The sequence below is a fragment of the Leptosomus discolor genome, chromosome 7 (genome assembly GCF_034619465.1).
Source record: "Leptosomus discolor isolate bLepDis1 chromosome 7, bLepDis1.hap2, whole genome shotgun sequence".
Classification (NCBI taxonomy): domain Eukaryota; kingdom Metazoa; phylum Chordata; class Aves; order Leptosomiformes; family Leptosomidae; genus Leptosomus; species Leptosomus discolor.
Window position 1 is genome coordinate 36,561,302 of NC_141397.1, and position 19,813 is coordinate 36,581,114.

Consider the following 19,813-nt stretch of genomic DNA (forward strand, 5'->3'; position numbering starts at 1 on the left):
ATACACAAAAAACCCCACAATCAGATCTCTTCAGTTCTTTGCCAAGGGATAAACAATTCCTCTGTCCACAATCACAAAATACAAGTAACTATTCCTAATCACAAGACCATCATTAGGAATACACACATCAGGCCTTCTTCTTCTTCCTGCTCACCTTATTATCCTTTAGAAAAAGTGCCAACATTTCTTCTCTCCCATAGCGATAGTCTGCTAGTTTGTACTTTGGCAAAGCCGGAGACAGAGGAGGGGATGTCACGCTCCCGCCACTAGACAAAGCTCGCAGCCTAAAATAAAGCAGAAAAGCAATGAAAAAAGAATTGAGGAGAATGTGTCTTCAACTCTTGCTATCATCCCTCTGCACATTTACAGGCTTGACACAAGTGAAATAAATGCAGTACTGAAAGCAAAGGAAAGACATTAACAGTTTAACTTCAAAACTCTAAAACTTGGTGCTTCAACCAGGAGAGCAAAAGAGCTTCCCTCATTTTCCCCATAGCCAGGAAAGAGAAAGAAAAAATTCCCACAAGCACATCAATGAATTCAACTCATTCCATGGAGAACTCTTATGTTGACTATAAAGCAAGCTAGCTACTCCCCTAAAGCCTTGACTAAGCTATTTACACTGCCTGCACAAAATTCAGTTGTAAATCTTCCATAGATATTAATGACGACAGCTTCTTTTTGACAAGAAAAATTCTTACCACTCTAGGGACAGTGTGGCAAACATCAATCTAAAGAAAAAGTTTATTCAGATGTTTTGCAAAGTTTAACAAACAGTATAGGACAGTAAATTTTGCAATGAAGTTTCTTCTTGTGTCTCCGGAATCCTAGTCTAGTACAAATTCCTCTTCCAGAACTTAAAGTTAACGTCATTTTTTCAGAAAGTGCATATATTATTTCGCTTAGTGCCTCAAAAAAAAAAGTAGAAAATAGGGCCACACTTCAGAGACATTTCAAGCAGTAATCTAACTGACGGTTACAGATAAATACGCTATTAAATTTGGTCCCATCCCACACAGGTAATCTACTCAACTTCTTGCAGGTAACATCTTCCAGTTGTATGATATTACTCCCACTCCCCAGGTGGATTAGTCTTGTTCTATGCAATCATTTCCTCAGCTACCCAAATACCCTGTATTTTTAAGTTTGAGGACTGTTTTACAAAAGGATGCATGACAAGAAAGAAAACCCAGACCATTTTCCTACATTCTCCTTGATGAGCGTCTTCGACAAGTAAAGAATGAAAACTCTTCCCAACAATTGCAAAATCCTTGGGAAGAAAGGTGCTCTAAAGTAAAACATTGATTCAGAGGCTACCTTTCACCTAATTATTGAAGCATGCCTTGATTTGTTTATTGTTCTTTAAACAGAAAAGAAAAAGTAATTTGCAAGTCAAATACTTATCTTATTTTTTTAGTTTGGTGCCACCCAGTGGCAGTTTCCTCACGTACCACTCCCAAACAAAAAGTGCCTGGGAAGGCGGTATTTCAAAGGATTACATGTTCAACCCCAAACCAGATCCAATGTGACCAAGAGTTTCATTATTAAATGATACCACAGCTTACATGACAGACATGACTATACTGCGACCCAAAATAATAATTATAGATCTTATAATTTTATCCCATTATTCTTGCAAAAATCTAGTAACTCACTGAAGTACAATATATACTTTCACAAACTAATCTGGTTTTTAAACTAAATGGAGACTGAAGTCCCTTCACAATGATACAGCAATCAAGTTGCTGTTAAAATAAGTGGTTTTTTTAGAGTTGCCTTCCCCCTTCTCTTCTTTAATGTAACTTTGGCTTCAATCCATCAATGAATCTAATCATGTCTGTGTCTTACACTGAAGAACACTCCAGCATAAGATATCTGCCTGGCTGGTGTATTTATAGATAGTGATAAAGTCAGTCTTTAACCTTCTTTCAATCTAACAAAATAGACTGAGCTTTCTCATTGTTTTCCAGGCTACAAATCATGTCTTCTTTGTTGACTGCTCTCCAATTTTAGTATATGGTGTATAAAAATGTGTCAGCGAAAGTGAATGTTATTCCAGCAACGTTCCTACCACATGCTATGTGGTGATTATATTCCCTATAACCTCTCCACACTCCCATTTACACACTTAAGGATCACATCACTCTTCAGAAACCACACCATCCACAATTCTTGTTTGTAACCGCAGTCACCAGCACTTTAACAAGTAATTGGAACAAATACTGAACAATAATCATACCTGTGCAACTACTCTTTAGCAAAATTCAGGACAACACACGTCAGACAAGCTGGAAAACTAATAGCTGACACAAGGTTACACAACATCATGGACTCCCTTTAACACAAAAGTTATTGTTCCTGACATTTTTCAGTGCGCACATGCAGGAGACTATGACATGAAATACACACTTTCACCATATTCCATATAGATAGGGGTTTTTTAATGCTGGAAAAAAAAAAAGCTTGCTTAGTTATAGACTGAAGCCCAGTGAGGAGCGTGTAAGAACTTCCTTATTAATATCTATCACATGGAAAGACCAAGCAAGTAAGTGTTCTTCACTTGCTTTGCATACACCTCCAAGATCATAAACATTATTCCTCCCTCAGATACTCAGTAGCAATGTCAATGTCTCACATAAAGATGAAACTCAATTCATTTCATACACAATGCCAATTTACCAAGTGAAGACTAATCTTACAACGTTACTTTCAGTCACAGGCCAGGGACTGAGGTGAAGCAGTATGGAACAACAAAGACATTATATCCCATTCAGTCTTATAATCAATTTAGCCCCAACCCCAAAGGATAGAAATTCATTATTTTTGTGGGTGTGTTTGTTTTGTTTGGTTTTTTTTTTTTTTAAGTTTTAGACAAGGTTTCAGAGTCTCACAAAAGAGAAAAAACTCACCATTCAGGCCCAAAGTTAAGTGTCTGAGTTTCTGCTGCCATTTTTTCCTGTTCTATTCCTTTTTTAAAAAGTGTGAACCTAAAAAATAAGAATGTTTACTATGAAAACAACTGGATTAATACAGTCCTTCATAAATTTCTTCACAATACAAAAGCACACTTGGTCATGCAAGAAAGTGAAAAAATGGACTACATTTATTTTTTTTTTTAAGGAATCCACTTCAGCTCTCCAACACAGATTGATTTACTTATATAGAACTAACTGCATCAAGATCTCTTCCCTAAATTCCTCTTTTAACAGCTCAAACAGGACACTGGATCAGGGTGTCTGAAGAAACAATTTGTACAAACACTCCCTTTTCAAGTCAGTGATTACTGCAAGACAGCCAAACACAGAATTTGATGCATAATCCTCTTCTGTAAGAGCAGTAATGCTTAATTAACAGAACTGCAGCTTCCTGACAATTACATGAGGATAAAAAAGCCCAGTAGAATTACAGCAAGAAAGATTTGCCAGTTGAGTGGCAGAGTATTCAAGAAATTTCCACTGCTCATTCTTGAAAAATAAGCCTTCTAGAGATTGAGTACACCCAATGCTGGGATAGCCTCCTAAATCTGAGGGCAGATGACAGTATTTCTCTCATTCTTGGTTTTATAAAGCAAAAAACCACGCAACTTAAGACTTGAGCTACTTTCATTCCTATTAGCCAAGGACCTGCAGACACTACTGAAGGTCAGGCCAAGCTCCTACACATCAAGAGGGAAGGGACAACAGCAGATGAAGCCATACTGGAGGGAAAGAACAAGACTAAGGGAAGGCTATCAAGTTTTCTCTATCAGAGCCAAGTCCAGCCCAGGCAGTCCCGGGGAAGCGTCTTTTGCAGTAGGAAAACACAACTCCTCTTTCCTTCCAGGAACGGCAAAATCCAAATCTGCAGAGGAAGGGGTTTTGGTTTGGTTTTTTGGGGTTTTTTTTTTGTTTGCTTGGTTGGTGTTTTTTTTAAAAATCAAACACACTGTAACCAAAGCCCAAAAAAAACAGGATTTGAAGCATCACCTACAGAAACCAGTGGATTAGACTTCAAGAACCCATGAAGACAGACAGTAGGGAGAGAGCTCTGTCATATCAGAACTCTGTTTCTTAATAGACCCAAGGACTAAATAAAGAGCTTTTCCATCACCTTTTTTACATGAAAAGGTGATGGAAAAGAAAAACAAAACGTGGGGAGATAGAAGTAGAAAGGGCATTAAGTTACTGAAGAAAAAGACAAAACCAAACAAAGGAAACACTTTTTTCTTACATATATGCTAGTGAAATAATGATACTGAAGAAAAAAAAATCAACAGCCTGAAAGCTAAAAAATGCACCGAAAAACCCACAGTAAAACTCCTTGAGTAGATTTTACCCAAATCTTTTGGGCATAAGATTACAAATAGTTGCAAAACTCCATAGAGCCTAAACCTATCAACCAACATTTGGCTCACGCATTGTTACTACATGCCATATTAACTTTTTCCCATACACAGTAACTTATATGCAAAGTGTAGTATTTTTATTTTCACAATAACCTTATATAACGAAATGGGACTACCCCCACTACACACACCAGAAGCTAATACAGTAATATCTAGCTATGCTCACAGGCCTAGTTTGAGATGATTTTGGTCTGATTTGGGTTGCCTTTTTGAAGTAGCTGACAGCTCATTAGAACATTCCCGGTATATCCATTCAGCATTCTGTAAATCGAAATAGAAGCTCAGGTACCTAAAAGAGACATAACAGCAGCCACATGTGAACATACTGTGGGACAATTCAAGCAAGCCATCGTCCACACTTTGGCAGAGACAAGCCTCTAACACAGTTCCTAGCAGCCTTAATTCGACAGATGTCCCTTTGCTTCCTGCAATGCCTGTAATCCTTCTGCGGGGGGGCGGGAGGAAGAAAGAGCTTTCAGATCAACCCATGTGGATCACCAGGGAACCTGGGATCTTTAGCTCCTAACAAAGCTAGCTTAGTGTCAGTAATATCAAAAACGATGGCACTGAATGTTAAACTGCAATGAAAACACAGCTGAAAAGCATCAGATGCAAGGATAAAGCACTAACAACAGTTAGGATTCAGTGGTTTACTAGATTTGGACCCACCAGGCCCCACCCTCTTCAGCCTCTGGGTCGTCTCCTTCCCAAAAACTGCAGATACTGTGTCATCTTTCTCTACTAGACTCCTAAGCACTTTAGTACCCTACAAGCATACTCAAAGACTGCTAATCTCATGCCACTGAGCTGAAAAATGGCTTTCCTTGTCTCTTATTTTGGACACCACACTTTATTTTGGGAACTCTTTGCTAGCTTCCTCTGTGTTGCATTCGGATCAGTTACTCACTCCCTAGAAGTTCTGACTTGAAAACAAGACACCTGTAAGTAGATGAAACTGTGGCTGAACAAGAAAAAAAAAAAAAAAAAACCAGAATGAAAAACAGACCTGCAGATGATCTGAGTAGGTTTAACTGGTGAATTTACTCCAACAGGCAACGCTACCCAGGAAAAAAAAAAATACATGAAAGACATTACAGGCAAAGCTGAGAGCAAACCCTTGGAAAGGAGGCACTCTAGAAAGAGGTGATGATTTGGGAGGAGGGGGGCAGAGGAACAGGAAAAAAAATTACTCAAGAAAGCTAAGGCAGCAAGTGCACGAGAGAAATACACTTAGCCACATTAGAGCAGACAAGATAGGGAAAGGAAAAAACATGCACTGCTTCTGCTAGTTTACAAAGCAGCGGCCAAAAGGCAAGAGCATGGAAGTCAAACTGGAGAGGAACCTCTGACAGAGACTGCACAACACACTGTCGGTGCGCAAAGGAGAAGCTGTACTAACTGGAAAGGCAAGTCGGGGTGGACTACGCGGCACTCACTTCATGAGAGGAAAGAGTCAAGGTGAAGCAAGAAAAAGTGTGACGAATTAAGAAAAGGAAATGAATGATCAGGTCATAAATTTAAGGATTTTGGCCAAGGAAACGGCATTAATTTATCAGATCTTTGTTATCTAGATAACTTTCTTAGGCTCTAAACTTCAGTATTAATAATTAAAATGTTAATTTTGGTCTTTTTTATCTATGCTGCCTCCTTATTAATCAAGGATAAGTATACGTTATTTTTGTGATTTGCTAACATTTCCTCCTTGACAGAATTTGATGAGGGAAAAGTCCCTTTCTGAACTGCTACAGTTCTATAAATCAAGATTTTCTACAAATTAATGGCTATTGATTGAGGAATCTGCACAGCCACAAGTTTTGTATGGGCAAAGAGCACACAGGGACAGCCTCAAGTCGAAGCAAGAAACTGAGGCCATATTTTGTTAGCATCCAGTCAGCACCACTGCTTAGGCAAGAATGCTACCTCAGGACTTCCCACCACTCCTTCAAAAGGGAGCCTTTTGACCTTTTCTTCAAATCAGGTTAACACTTGATCAAGGTGCCAGTGCAACCCTACAAACAGTTGCAGTTTTCCTGCATATTTGGGGAAAAATGGAATTGCTTCATATACAGGAACCAGGACCCCCTTTTCCTGGGGTGGTACTGCAGCCACCAACCCGCTATTAGCATGCAGGACTGAAAAGAGAATAAATACTGTCAACCCCACCATTAACCTGTGGACCTATTTTGCCAGCAGCTTAGTACTTTGGAAGTCAGAAGTCCATCCTCTGGGAAGACACAAAATGTAATCCAATAACATTAAGCCTTTAAGTGGCTTTCACTCACAAATAACAGGTAATATAGGTATAGAAGTTGCTATCAGCAACACTCATTTCATTGGTTTGCTTTAGGCACAACAGTTGTTTTACCAAGCTCACAGTTTTTTACATTATTTTTCAAGCTCACTATTTAGTTTGAGAGTTTTAATAGGTTTGTCAGGTACATCTGCTTCAGACACAAGCTGGAACTTGACTCTACCAGTTAGATTTGTGTGGTAAAATGCACAAGATGTTTCAGTTAAAAAAAAATCTAAGAAAGGTCTATAATTATTGCAGCACATTCTGGCCACAAGCTCTGGTCTTTTAAAACGCACAGCTACCTAATAAATGTCTAGGCAAAAAGCTGTTTTCCAGAGACTCTGAAAGATCTAAACCAGCATGTTTTCCAGACTTTCGCAGGCACTTGAGTTAAGATTTTCAGGCAATGTTAAATTCCTACAACTCCATTACAGAACTCTGTTGGCTTGTACCACATGGCAATCTGTCTCACCAAGAGGTTTTGCTGTTCAGGATAGAGATAAACTGATTCTTAGCATCTCAAGTTGAGTCTAGGCAATGACTGCATTCAGGTCTGCCTATCTAATCTTTCCTACAGACAAAAAAAATTAAAGATTTGGACTGTCACTGCAATTTATAGTTTTGGGTCTGCTGCTTGCTTAGGTTTTTCATTAACTTTGGAAACCTAAACATCAGAAGAAATACACACCACTGATCCTTCCTATACACAGCTATTCTAATTTGAAAATGTCTACTGTTTGATCAGAGATGTTTAGGAAGAAAAGTATCCTTCCTTTTCAAGGTAGTTCTGTTGCTACTGTAGGTTTGAAACAGCCTTTTTAACCTAGAAATTGGCTGAAAATTTTGAGAAGCGAAGAAAACAATGGAAATCTAACACAAGCAGATTTCAGTGCAAGGAATTTGGTTCTCCTTAAATAAACTTGGAACAGGAATTTAACAGCAGTGCTTCAACATGCAACGGCAACGTTACATCAAGATGGTAAAACTTCACCTTCCACAAGCAAGAAATTCCACAGGCAGCTACTACAGCTAGCTAATTTCAGTGCCTGTAACTGTGTTTTTAAAAAAATTAACAGGTTGACTGAATAATTAATGCTGATTTTGTCTAATTCCTGAAATATTAAAGAAGATCCAGAACAGTATGCAAGCTACCTTTTAAATACAGCAGTAAACAGGATGACTTGGGTGGTTATACTACCAGTCTGTTTGACATTAATCATTGGCTAAAGGAGAGAACATTGATTAAAGGACAATGACATAATTAAGGCCAGCCAATGTGGACTTATGGAAGACATTCAATCAAAATATACTTTTGTAATAGCAGAAATTTCATTGCTCAAGCAAGTATGCGAAATAAATTTTAACTTCAGCACATTTCAATCATGTAGAATGCTAAGGAGGCCAAAATAATTCAGAATCACATGAAAAGTTTCAAATCATCATAACCTATTTTTTCTTTTAACCTTCTCTTCTAAAGAATCTACAAAGACCCATCTCAGAAGGCAAAATACTCTTGAAACAGTAAAAGTTAAGAAGCTATCCTCTACTTCTATAGAATCTGTAACACTGGCCCACATAACTTCTAAAACCTGAGGATGACAAACATGGACATTGTAAATAATGGAAATGACACATCAATAAAACCATTATGAATTATTCAATTACTCATTCCAGTCTATCAGGTCATATTTAATAAGGCCAAGCATACAATCAAAAGACTGATAAGCAGAAAACATAGGTGATATACAAACACAAGACTATTCTGGAAAAACATAGTCCTGAAACCAGTCTGAGATTTGATATTAATCAGCTAAAAAGGAACATATGATACAACATCGACTAGAAGAGCTAACAGAAAACACTGAATGCAGAAATAAGGAAATAGAGTAAATAGAGTGGATTTTTATCAGTGCAGGGATACTGTATCCTGTTCTGTTGTCAGTAAGGCAAGAAAGCTGATAAATCAGGTGTTCAAAAATTGACAGAACATAACAGAAATGCCTTACAGTGGGGGAAAAAAAAAAAACCACAACAACACCACACCAAAGCTCTATTTATCAAGCTTTGAGAAAAATTTAAGTATCTTGCTCAGTCCATAAATGATCATGCAGGTAAAAAAGACTGAAGACCCAAGTTTATTCAGTGAAGGGACTGCAGCAAGACATTCAGAGATAAACAACAGAGTAAGTTGTTTTCAGGTCAACACTAAATGATTTTCTAAAAAATATGTTCTAGTTGAAACAGAAAACTGATCAGTAAAAAAGAAATCCATTAGTCACCTTACACAAGATGCCAGGCGAATCCCAGCAGTCCCTTCTGGCTTACCAAGTCTTTATCCTGATAAAGGCAGTGAATTTTTGAAGGTCTATCTACCCACATGCCAAAGAGTAGCTTTTCCTAAGGGAATGATGTCTAAACCATCCACTTCTCCAGAAACTACACCTCTATTATTACAGTTACATTTTCAGATCTCCTGAAGTCTTATAACCTTCCTGTCTCAAATCACTGCAGAAGTGTTTCAATCTCTCAATAGTTTCTGGTCAAAAATTGTCTCATGTTCTCAAGCAGCAGGACCAAACTGACTGCCCTCTTCTCACTTCATACAGATCCATCTAAACCTTCATGGAGTGCTGCAGCTTGCAACATGTTGCACAGCAGTCAAGAATGACAAACACAACAAGTAAGCACTGAAGCTCTTCTGGGATAGGGTGACAAGAGACACTAAGCAGACCTGCACACCTAACAAAATTCAAGAAAAATAAAGGAACATTAAATAACACAATTCTAGACATTCTCCTCCTTTCCTACCTACTATTGTGCACTTGGTGGTTAGAGGTAGGTTAGAGAGCTATCCACGTCTTGCTTCACCTGAACATGAACAACCACGAAAGCTTCTCCCAGTTTGTCCACCAGAAAGCAGCGTGATCTCCACCTTTATTACAACACTTCCAGCCAAAGGCATACACGAGCAATTAAGCTCCAAGCAGAGTCAGGGGACCACACCCTTAGCCCTGCCACTGGCTGGAACACCACCCACTTCTCATTCCAAATCCTGTCAGCACTCTAGTTTTCCAGCTGAAAAATCACTTCCACATCTGTCTACTTCGTACATCAAAACTTCCTAGTAGGTAAGTACTTAATCTGTGCCATTCCACAAGATGTTTCGGATCAGCATGCTGAGTCTGTCCGCCCGCTCTTCAACAAGGCCAGCAGCCAGACTACATGAATGCAACCAAAGCCACACTGCAGCACCTCTCTCCCTCTCATCATAAACACTGTGGAGCCCATACATATATTCAAAGTAGCAGCACAAAGCTTCAGACTACATTCACTGAAAACATTAATTGAATTAACAGATCTTTGTTTTTAAATGTCATTTACATAAGCAGCTTCTTTGGGCTTTGTAGAAATTCTCTCCCCCTGTCCCTTAAGGTTTCTGACTCACACAGTTCTGAGACATCCTACACTTCAGGAAACAAACATTCAACAGTGAGGAACTGTTTAATAAGAAGTCCTAACAGAAGGAATTACTATGTGCATCAAATTGCAAATGTTCATTAACCAAGAAGTCAGAAGGTAACTTGTTACTACATATGAACAACACCTCAATAGCTTATCACTTTTCTTCTCTTTATGTTAATATTTCTAAAGATATTCACTTGTTTTGATCTAAGAACTGTTGTAAACTGACTTGTGATGTCATCCTGATGCTGCCCTAGTACTCCTAAAGCATAGTATAACATAAATATAGAAAATTACATACACAGATGATCCAGCATTAACTAAGCCTAATGTAAAAGCTTCCACGGGTTTTAGTGGTAGTTCAACTGGGCCTCTGATTTATTAAATCAAGTTATTAGAGGCTTTTACTTAAAAAAACCTTGCCATATGCTACTTCCACAACCAGCCTCACTCACTTTCTATCACACACATTATTCAGTCTAACACTGACGTCAGCCCTGTTTTGAGCAGGAGGCCGGAGCAGGCAACCACCAAAGGCTGGTCTCTTCCAACCTAAGCCATCCTCAGATTCTACCACACATGGCTCAAAAAAAAAATCCCAACAGTTTACACATCCATTACTTGCCAGTCATAGCAACTCCTTGCCACATGACAGGCTGACTCTAAATCTCAATTTACATAAACCCAGCTATCCAGTAATGATCATAAAACTTCACCCAAAGCAATCTTCACAGGGTACAAAGCACATCTTTTCCTCCTTCTTCTCATCTGACACGCTACCACACACAGACCACAAATCTGCTTTTAACCAATATAATCTACACACGGACATCTATAGCCCCTGAACCTCCCAGTCACACAAACCAGTATCTTTATCATAAAATACTATCAACAGAAGGCAAAGCATTTCAATTTGTGGTCAGTGACAGGAGGAAAAAAGTATTTCATAGTAACCACAACTTGAAACAAGTATTTCTCTACTGAACAAAAAGGATCAAATACCCAGTAACAAAGCATTACCTTCACGAAGTGCAAAGCATCACTTACTTTCACTGTAGTAACAGCTATTTAACATACAAAAATATTTTTCTAACCAGTTTGTTTTCCTAACATGTTATATGTAAGCTTATTTATCTGCTTATAATGACAAATTACATACACAAGAGCCACTGTTGAAGGCATCAACTAATCACTCGTTATATTTGCCTAGATTTTTTAAAACATGTGGCCAAAGAGACATAAAATAACCACGCACAGGCTTAATTAGCTGAAGGAATCAAAAAACACTAATGATTCAAAAGGTATTGTCAACAACGCACTACTTAAAGACAAATTCTCTAAATGTCCAAAACTTCCCATGACCTATAGACTCTACTACCTCTACAGAACTCCCTTTTGCTTTTCCCCACAGTCCTGAGGTCTAGATATCTAGCTTCTATATATTATAAGCTTTAAGGATTACAGGAGAGGGTCACTCCTGAAAAACACACTTTTATTTCACACTTCTCAAAAAACTGCGATGCATCAAAATAATTCTTTGCACCCTTTCCATAAAAAAAAAAAAAAGGCAAGAGGGACATAAACATTTCAATGGCAGCCTAGTTTCCCACACAGATGTGAAGCCATCACTACAGGTTCTATATTTAAGGATTGTTTAACCACCTTTAGAGAAAATGGACTGACAGCCCTCCCTCTGCAAAAAAGAGAAGTGGACACATTTTGTAATCAACAGACTGTGGCAATCTCAGCGACTAACAAAGCAATGTAGACCTCAGTCTGCTACACTCCACCACTACCATCTGAGCTAAAGATGAAAAAATAATGGTAACAATGGTAATAACATCACTATGATAAACTACATGAGATATATACACATACACATATATACTACCACCAACCACAAGAGGGCCAATGTTGTATAGACCTTACAATTTAAAGCACATAATTCTTCCTAGTTCCATCCATAACTTACATACACTTTGAGCAAACTTGCTAAGTTTTCCTCACTTCTGACAATTTTTAAGCCAGATCATTTGCACAACAAAATACGTTCAGGACTGAGTGCAAGACAGTAAAGAAAAGGCTGAGCTGGGCTGAAAATTGGCTTTGTTCCCATAAAAGCAAATACCATCCCCCCTGCAGCAGTTCACACACCTAGGTTTTCAAATGTCACCCAATTAATTAAAATAAATTGATGAGAAAACAACACAAAGAAACTGAGTCCCTTTCAACACAAATTTTCTTCAGTAATGAAAAGATGCGATTCTTCCTACCGAAGCATCCAACGGATCTCTAGCAAGCTATGCAGGAAGGGGAAAGCGAATCAGGCCTACGCTTTTACACTTGTGAGCAGAAATTTTATTGCTCTGCCCCTTAGCTCTGTCTATAATCATGAATTAAACAGTGTATCTCCACCCATCTTTGAGCAGAAGCACTGAGAAAGGGGGGGGGGGGGGGGGAACACACAGAAAAATTAGGAAAAAATGCTAGGAAAAAGATTTTTTTTCTAAATCGGACTATGAGAAGATTTAATATCATACCTCCAAAAGCCCCAAGAAGGAATTTTAAGACATCAATGAAAGAATAAGAAACATACATTTGACAGCTATTTGAACTTACAAGATCAGACAAAAGTAGGAAGAATCAAATTTCATATTCTTAGTATTTCAAACAAAAAGAAAAATCTAAAGAGCTGGAGACCTGAACTACTTTTAAGGAGGGAGCAGAAAGAAAGGAGAAGACCATGGTCCAGGTGCCCACCTCATCTTCATCAATTACTGTGAACCAGTTTCCCTTGTATGTTTAAACAGAAAGGTCTTTCAGCAGAGGCATGTAGTAGCAAACCACCTCTTCAGTCAGTCAGCTGCCCACATGAGACGTTCCATATGACTTTGACATCTAGGTTGTCAGTTGTTTGGGTTTTTGTTTGTTTGTTTTTTTTAAACAAAGTATCTATAGATCTTAAAAGAACTGACAACTTTTTTCTTAAATTCAGGTACAAGAAACTCCAGTTTATGATAGAACTCCATTTGGACATCTGGCCTTAGGAAACAGCAAGTGTAAGAGAAGAGATGCAATGGTACTTAGCCCAAATTCCTTAAAAAGCTCAAAACGTTCTTCACACTCCCCTTTTACACACAAAGTCTTTTCCTCAATCAAGGAGTAAAACAGTTGGAAAAATTAAGTTGTAAAGTCCTCAACTCTCTATTTACAAGCATTTTTTTTTCCCACTTCCATCAACATAAAGATCATATTTTTCATTTACTGTATGTTTTAGGAAGGCAAGAAAAAAACGACTGACACAAGCATCTGAGGATATTTTACAGCCCTCTTCAGAGCAACATCTGTAATGAAAAGAGGATCTGCAAGAGTCCAAGTTTTTACTGTGGTATTGAATAATTTTTGTAAGCACCCTGTGAAACAAATCATCATTGCAACATAAGTACTCTGCATTTCAGTTCTATGCTCTTGCTTTAAAAGACAGGCTCAAGAAATCATTCAGAAAAGGTCCTAAAAGAAACACAGTTACCAGCTACCCCCATTCATATTCATGTATCCAGGGACTGGAAGAGCCTGAGCAGCTCTTAAAATCACTAAGAAAACCTATTTATATACAACATTGTCAGATATTGAAAGGTGCTATCACAGTTTCAACACAAGAAGCAGGTCTGGCCAAAAGTGGCATTCAACTTAGATGGATAAATCTCTACCTTCTTTTTAATATAACTGACCATTAGACAGAATGTTTTTGTTTGGTTTTTTTTTTTTTGGAAAAAACCACATTCAGTCAGAAATTAACACTGACAGATATGACCACTGACATCAGCTAACTGTTGAACTATATGTGCCTAGAGAGCAAAAGGGGTGCAGAAGGGGCAATGGACACTCCAGTACTTCTGTTGATATCTCCAGGACTGATCAGGGCACACATTTTTACCTCAGCACCAGCTAACTGTTCAAGTCAATGACAAGAATACCAATACCTCATAATACTAAAGCTCTTATTACCTGTTGGAGCCAACACCCAATAAGAGAGCTCAAAAATACCAGGACAAAGCTTTTGTTGGTGACAACTGCAACCCATTTTGTTTACAAAGGTTCCAAATTATCACTGTGCATCTACCAAATATTCTATTCACAAAGCAGCAAATTAATTTCTGTTTATTATTTAAGAACAAAAGAGGCCAGCAGAGTTATAGGAAAAAGAAAAAAAAAAAAAAAAAAAAAATCACACGTACTTTCCAGGAACTTGCCCAAGTCAGCTCCTGAAGCAAGAAAATAGAATGAGCAGCAAGAAGTTACAGAACATAATCGGAATTCCAAAGTTCCTTCCCCTCCCACCCAAGAAACAGACATTTAAGAATTACAGTAAGATGTAAACCATTACAGCAGCAAACCAAGAACACCGAGATGAAGGTTATCGGGGAAAATGTAGGTTTATTCCAGAAGTACTACTTGGTAACACCTCCTTTTGGCCTACAACTTGTCCCACTTCAAAGTGCAATTATACAGAGCTGAAAGAGCAGAGACTGCTTTGTTGACACTGAAACTACTTGTCTTGGATCAATACCAAACGTACACAATCCTGATCGATGTTGTCTTGCCAAGACCTCTCCAGTCAAACACTGCTGGTCATTGCTGCTGCTACCAACACCCTGCTGCCTGGGGGAGGAAGGCTCGAGTACCCGACGAGCTCCCTCCTTCCTCAGCCTATGTAACCTTACGGGGCTGGGCGTGCTCGGAGCAGGGTACACACGGGCTTCAATGAGGGCGCACCTGCCCGCGGCGCTGCAGGAACACAGGCCCGCTCCCACTGGGCTAGGAGAGGACGAGGGAGTTCACAAGCGTCAGCGCGAGAGGAGACAGCGCCGGGGACGTAGCTGCCAGCCCCAGAGGGCGTGAGGAGCCTCAGTCACCCCGCCGCTGCCTGACAGGCACCGTCTCCCCCTGTCAGGACCTGCTGCCCAGGAGCCGCATGGAGAAAGCAAGGCCCGCACCACCGAACGGGGCCAGGCCCAACGAGCCATGTGAAAGCCCATGGCCAGGAGCGCAAGGGAACCCCTCCGGGCGCGCCCCTCCCCGCCGGGCCGGGGCGGCCTCTCCTCCCGGTAGGCCGCAGGGCGCCTCGGGGCTGCGGCACCCGCGGCGGACAGGAGCCGCCGGCAAGGCCGGTGCTTGGCGCGCGGCCTAGGCCCGCTCCCGCAGGCGGGGAGCGCGGCGGCGGGAAGGCGGCGGGGGTGGCCAAGGCGGTGGCGAGGGCAAGGAGCCAGCGGGACGGCGTTACCTGCGCTCCCGGACGGAGAGTCCCTCACAGCCACAGCGACTCCTCAGCCCCAACAACACAAGATGGCGGTTGCGCCGCCACGCAACGTCACGTGAGGCAAGGCCCCGCCCCCTGCCTCTGCCGTGGGACCCGGATGGGAGACGATAGATCCCCTCCCCTCCGCCCTCGCGCAAGTAGCACCCGCGTGACGACACCGCGCCGCGCGTAACGGCGCCGGCGGGGGAGAGAGGGGGCGGTCCCCCAGGAGCTGCGCGCGCGTGTCCCGCTACCTCCCACGGGAGCGCGGGCGCCCCCTGCCGGAGGCACGCGCCTACTGCAGCCCTCCCCGCCGAGCCCTGTGGGGAGGTGGGGGTGCCGGGGGCGGGGGCCCGCGGGCGGGCGGCCGCCGGGCAGCCTCCTCTCCCGGGGCGGCGGGTTTCCCCTCAGCCTGAGCGCCCCGCGCCGCCAGTTAAGCGCCTGCGTCACCCCCTGCCGCTGTCCCCCGCCTGGGTAGGCCCCGCCGAGGTGGGTCACCGCCGGCCAGCAGCAGGCGTGGCCCCCCGCGGCCTTACCGTATGCCTCCGGGGCGTTAAGTTCTGTTGGCGGCACGAAAGGCCGCGAGGAACTGCCTGACGCCGAGGGGCGACCATGTTTGCAGCACAGGGGTGCCCGGGGCAGAGCGGGGGTCAGGCCCGCTCCGCGGGGAGGCCTGCGGGGGGAGGCGGCAGCGGCAGGTGCTGCTGCTGCTGCCGCAGGGGAAAGGGTGCTCGGTGCTATGTATTTTGGCTCCAGATTTCCTGATGGAGAAATCAGGAGCTCAAGGCAAACTTTTTTCAGCTAAAAATACTTTTTATTTTTAGTCCTCAAACCCGTATTAGTACATGATGTGGAATAGCCCCGTGTGGTTCCTTTAGCCTAAAAAACTGTTCATGGTTGTTAGGCACTATTGAAGGTATAACTGTTTTCAGCTGAAACAATTTTACCGCAGTCATGATTTCAGCCACAATCCATGTAGCCTTCTCTGTCCTCTTCTAGGTGAATAAATGCTTGTCATTTGGCACTGAACACTGGCCAAAAATGATGCAACAGTGAACACAAGTGCTTCTTCTGAGCTAATGATTTGAAAGCCTGTAATTTTTGGGGTTTATTTTAAGCTGAGAGCAACATAGGAATACTTCACCCACAAATCTTAGAATGAATTTTCTCCTTTAAGAGGCTGGTATGTAAAAGCAAAGCTCCCTAGCAAAGGGCTGGCCTCTGATAAGCTGTATTTCATCCTCCTGGTTGTAGCCACACAGCTTGAGCCAATACTAATAACAGTATGGGGTGGGAGAGAGGCATGCTGCATTTCAGGCTGGCAGTGAGAACTTCCAATTTCACTGTGGAAGTGGCTGTGTCTTGTTATTCTACTTACCGAATGTGAGTTTGAGCACTCAAAAATATTTTCACATGCTCTAGGGCAAGCTTTATCTGAGATGGGAGTAGTTTAGCACTTGCATAATTTTTTTAATCCCAATTAGCACAAACATTATGCTACTGAGACAAAAAAAAATCAAGGAGAGTATCTGAAACATGCCTTATCTACAGAACTTGGCATTTTTGTAAAATACCTCAAGGCAACTCAGATGACCAGTTTTTGGTAACAGCAGATGCATCTTAAATCCTCCACAACACTCATTCAAGCAAAACAGGGAGACTGTCATGAAAATTCAAGACTGTACCTGTGTGGTTAAATTCCTGCATGGTTCAATTACAGGACTTCAGCTGATATGTGTAGGTGTGAAATCACCCCAGAGCTAGGCTGGTTACCGAGTGGATGATGTACTTCAGAGCCCTGGATTACTGTGCTGATTCATCCTCACTATTAAAAACGCAAGTGCAGGGAAGTGGCATCCCTAACAAAATAAGAACCTTCCTTATTGACCCATTGTTTTCACCCATCCTAGCTTGGAAGCAAGAGCCTGCCTCCCTCCGTACAGTAATGGAGTTACAAACGGAGCACAGCTTTGAAACAGAAAATAGCAGTCATAAAGCAGCCCAGCAGGTGCAGCAGAGTCTGTTGTGTTTCCCCTCACCGTCCCCACTTTTCTTTATCTGGAAAAATGGCTCCCCTGTTTGTCAAAATACCAGGGATTTTGTCTGAGAAGAGCCAAGATCTTGTTAGCAGCCTCCATTTTCCACGTCCTCATTCGTCACATCCCTAAAAATAATAAAACCAACGGGCAAGGCAGGCAGGCGAACATCCAACTGTAGGTTTTAAAGGCAGTCACTTCAATGCATGTGTCACCTCAGATGGCTTATGCTGAAAGACACACTACCACAAATACACTGCTACTTCTGCAGCACCCCATTATTTTAAGATGTCCTTCCCATATGTAGCAAGCTGAGTTTGAGAGGCAAAAATAAAGCACTCCAGTTACTCCAATCCATCTTGCAAGGGATTTATTTGGACACTCTTGTGAGGTTAAAATTTGATTTGGTCACCTTAATCCTCATATATAAAACCTGAACCCTAAGCCAGGAAGAGCCCCATCATACTGTGCCCTTCCTCTCTTAGACTGTGTTTACGCTGAGCATTTTAGGTAAGACTTCCTGGCATCACACACTGTCCCCTGTGGCCAACGACAATGGCTGTGACAGAAGCATCATTGAGAAACATGCTGGGATCTGAGTATCCAGATGGGCTGAACACATCCTCACTGCTGACTGAAGTGCCAGTGACTCCTCTACTGTACATCTATCTACTCTGGGAGACTTTAAACAAAAACCCTCCAGGGATCAAGGACTACCTGGAGTTCCCATTCTAGGAGATGAGTGACTTGAAGCAAGTCTTCGTCCCTTCTGGGAAAGGCCCATAAGCACAATAGGCTCTTCATCAAACTTCTCCATTTGCCATCACAAACGGACTTAAGAGTCACTTGCAGCATGTCAGGAGTGCCAGATGGGTATTAATGCACTGGCAGGTACCAGTAAAGAGAGCTGGGATTGCCAGGACCTTTCAGAGCCACCTGTGGTGACATCAGGCATAAAAGGAGCATCAAGGATTGCAATATATTAATTATAGGTAAATGCAATTAAGTATTGTCAGCCAGTAAGTATTAGATGGGAGACTTTGCTAGACGATTTCTGTTTAGTACTTCTGCATAACCTAATGATGTTTTTATCCAATCCAATAGTTGCCAGCAAAACAGAACAATTTAGGAAGCAATTAATTTCCCAATGTCAGTTTTTGCAAAGCTAATTTCAAAACGCACATTGCTGCAGCTTGAAAGCCTGAATAACAAAATAAATGTACATCCAAAAGCACTTACTGCTCACTGCACTGAATAGAGGTCCCAAGTAACAGCACCTATTTGAACTGAACAAAACTACTACAGATACGCTGCTCATTTCCTTATTGAAACTTGTCAGCTGGAGTTGACTCATATCTATTAAAATAAAACCACTGCAAACCCTTTTGTCACCCTCTCCTCCTGCTGCCCCAGGCTCCTCATCCAGCTGCACGTGCAAAGCAGCACAAGTCAGCAGTGCTTGCTATGCTCAGGAGAAAAAACAAAAAACCAAAAAAAAAACCCAAACAACACAAACCAAACCAAAATCAAGAGCTGCAGTGTTGCAATTCGCCTGTAGAATTAGAGACTGAGGAACCTTCACCCTGATTTTACCCGACCTCCAAGACCAAGGGCTCATGGACAGTGAATGCATCAACTGCCGACACTGCACAAAGCAGGGCTGCACTGGATAAGATATTTAAGTCTTCTGTTTCATCACTGGACCATACCTAAACAATGCATGGTTAAACCTCCTCCTGAGCCCACCCTGCAAACAAAGCTTAGAAGATCAACAACAGTAGAAACAAGATGCTTGGACACGTTTTCAGATGTCCAGGTATTTTTTCCCCCCCCTCCCTTCTACAAAAGCAGAAAGAGGAAATGCAAAGGGAAATCTAGCTGAAGCAACCTGCCTGGCTCCCAGCTAAGGCACTGCAGGGGCTGAGACACAGTGGCTATTTTAAGATAAGGGAAGGCTGACAACATTCAGATGTCAGTATTTCAAACATTTATACAGCCATGGCCCTTTCTGAGGAATTGCAAACATTAGGGCTTTTTACACCAGAACTGCTGTACAAAAGGGGAAGTGCTATCAAGAAGGGGCTGTACGCTTCTCTCACTCATCCAAGTCAGGATGCCAAGCTTTGGGGATCACTATGTAATTTGTGACAAAATGGTATATTCAGGGACCTAAAATAAACCACGGACAAGACTGGAGATAATACTTTATTTGTACATTTCAGCAACAGGAGAAATTATTGAAGATGAAATTATCTGCTTTGTTGTAAAGTATAAAAACATTTAATTATAAATATTTAGCTAAAAAAGCGTGATTTATAAAATATAATCTGTGAAGATAT

The 19,813-nt window shown here is 41.5% G+C and overlaps 1 protein-coding gene across 9 annotated transcripts in view; it reads right to left on the reverse strand.

Moving 5' to 3' along the window:
* GIGYF2 (GRB10 interacting GYF protein 2) overlaps window positions 1–15,457 on the reverse strand; it is an 80,734-nt gene extending 65,277 nt beyond the window's left edge. For all 9 annotated transcript variants that reach the window (XM_086468472.1, XM_086468475.1, XM_086468477.1 and 6 more), the window contains exons 1-3: window positions 15,424–15,457; window positions 2,910–2,987; window positions 155–284 (exon numbers count right to left, since the gene is read on the reverse strand). In XM_086468472.1, coding sequence (XP_086324598.1) covers window positions 155–284; window positions 2,910–2,950 — 171 coding nt within the window. In that variant the 5' untranslated portion in view covers window positions 2,951–2,987; window positions 15,424–15,457. The remainder of the gene's footprint in view (window positions 1–154; window positions 285–2,909; window positions 2,988–15,423) is intronic.
* Window positions 15,458–19,813: the final 4,356 nt, after the last annotated feature.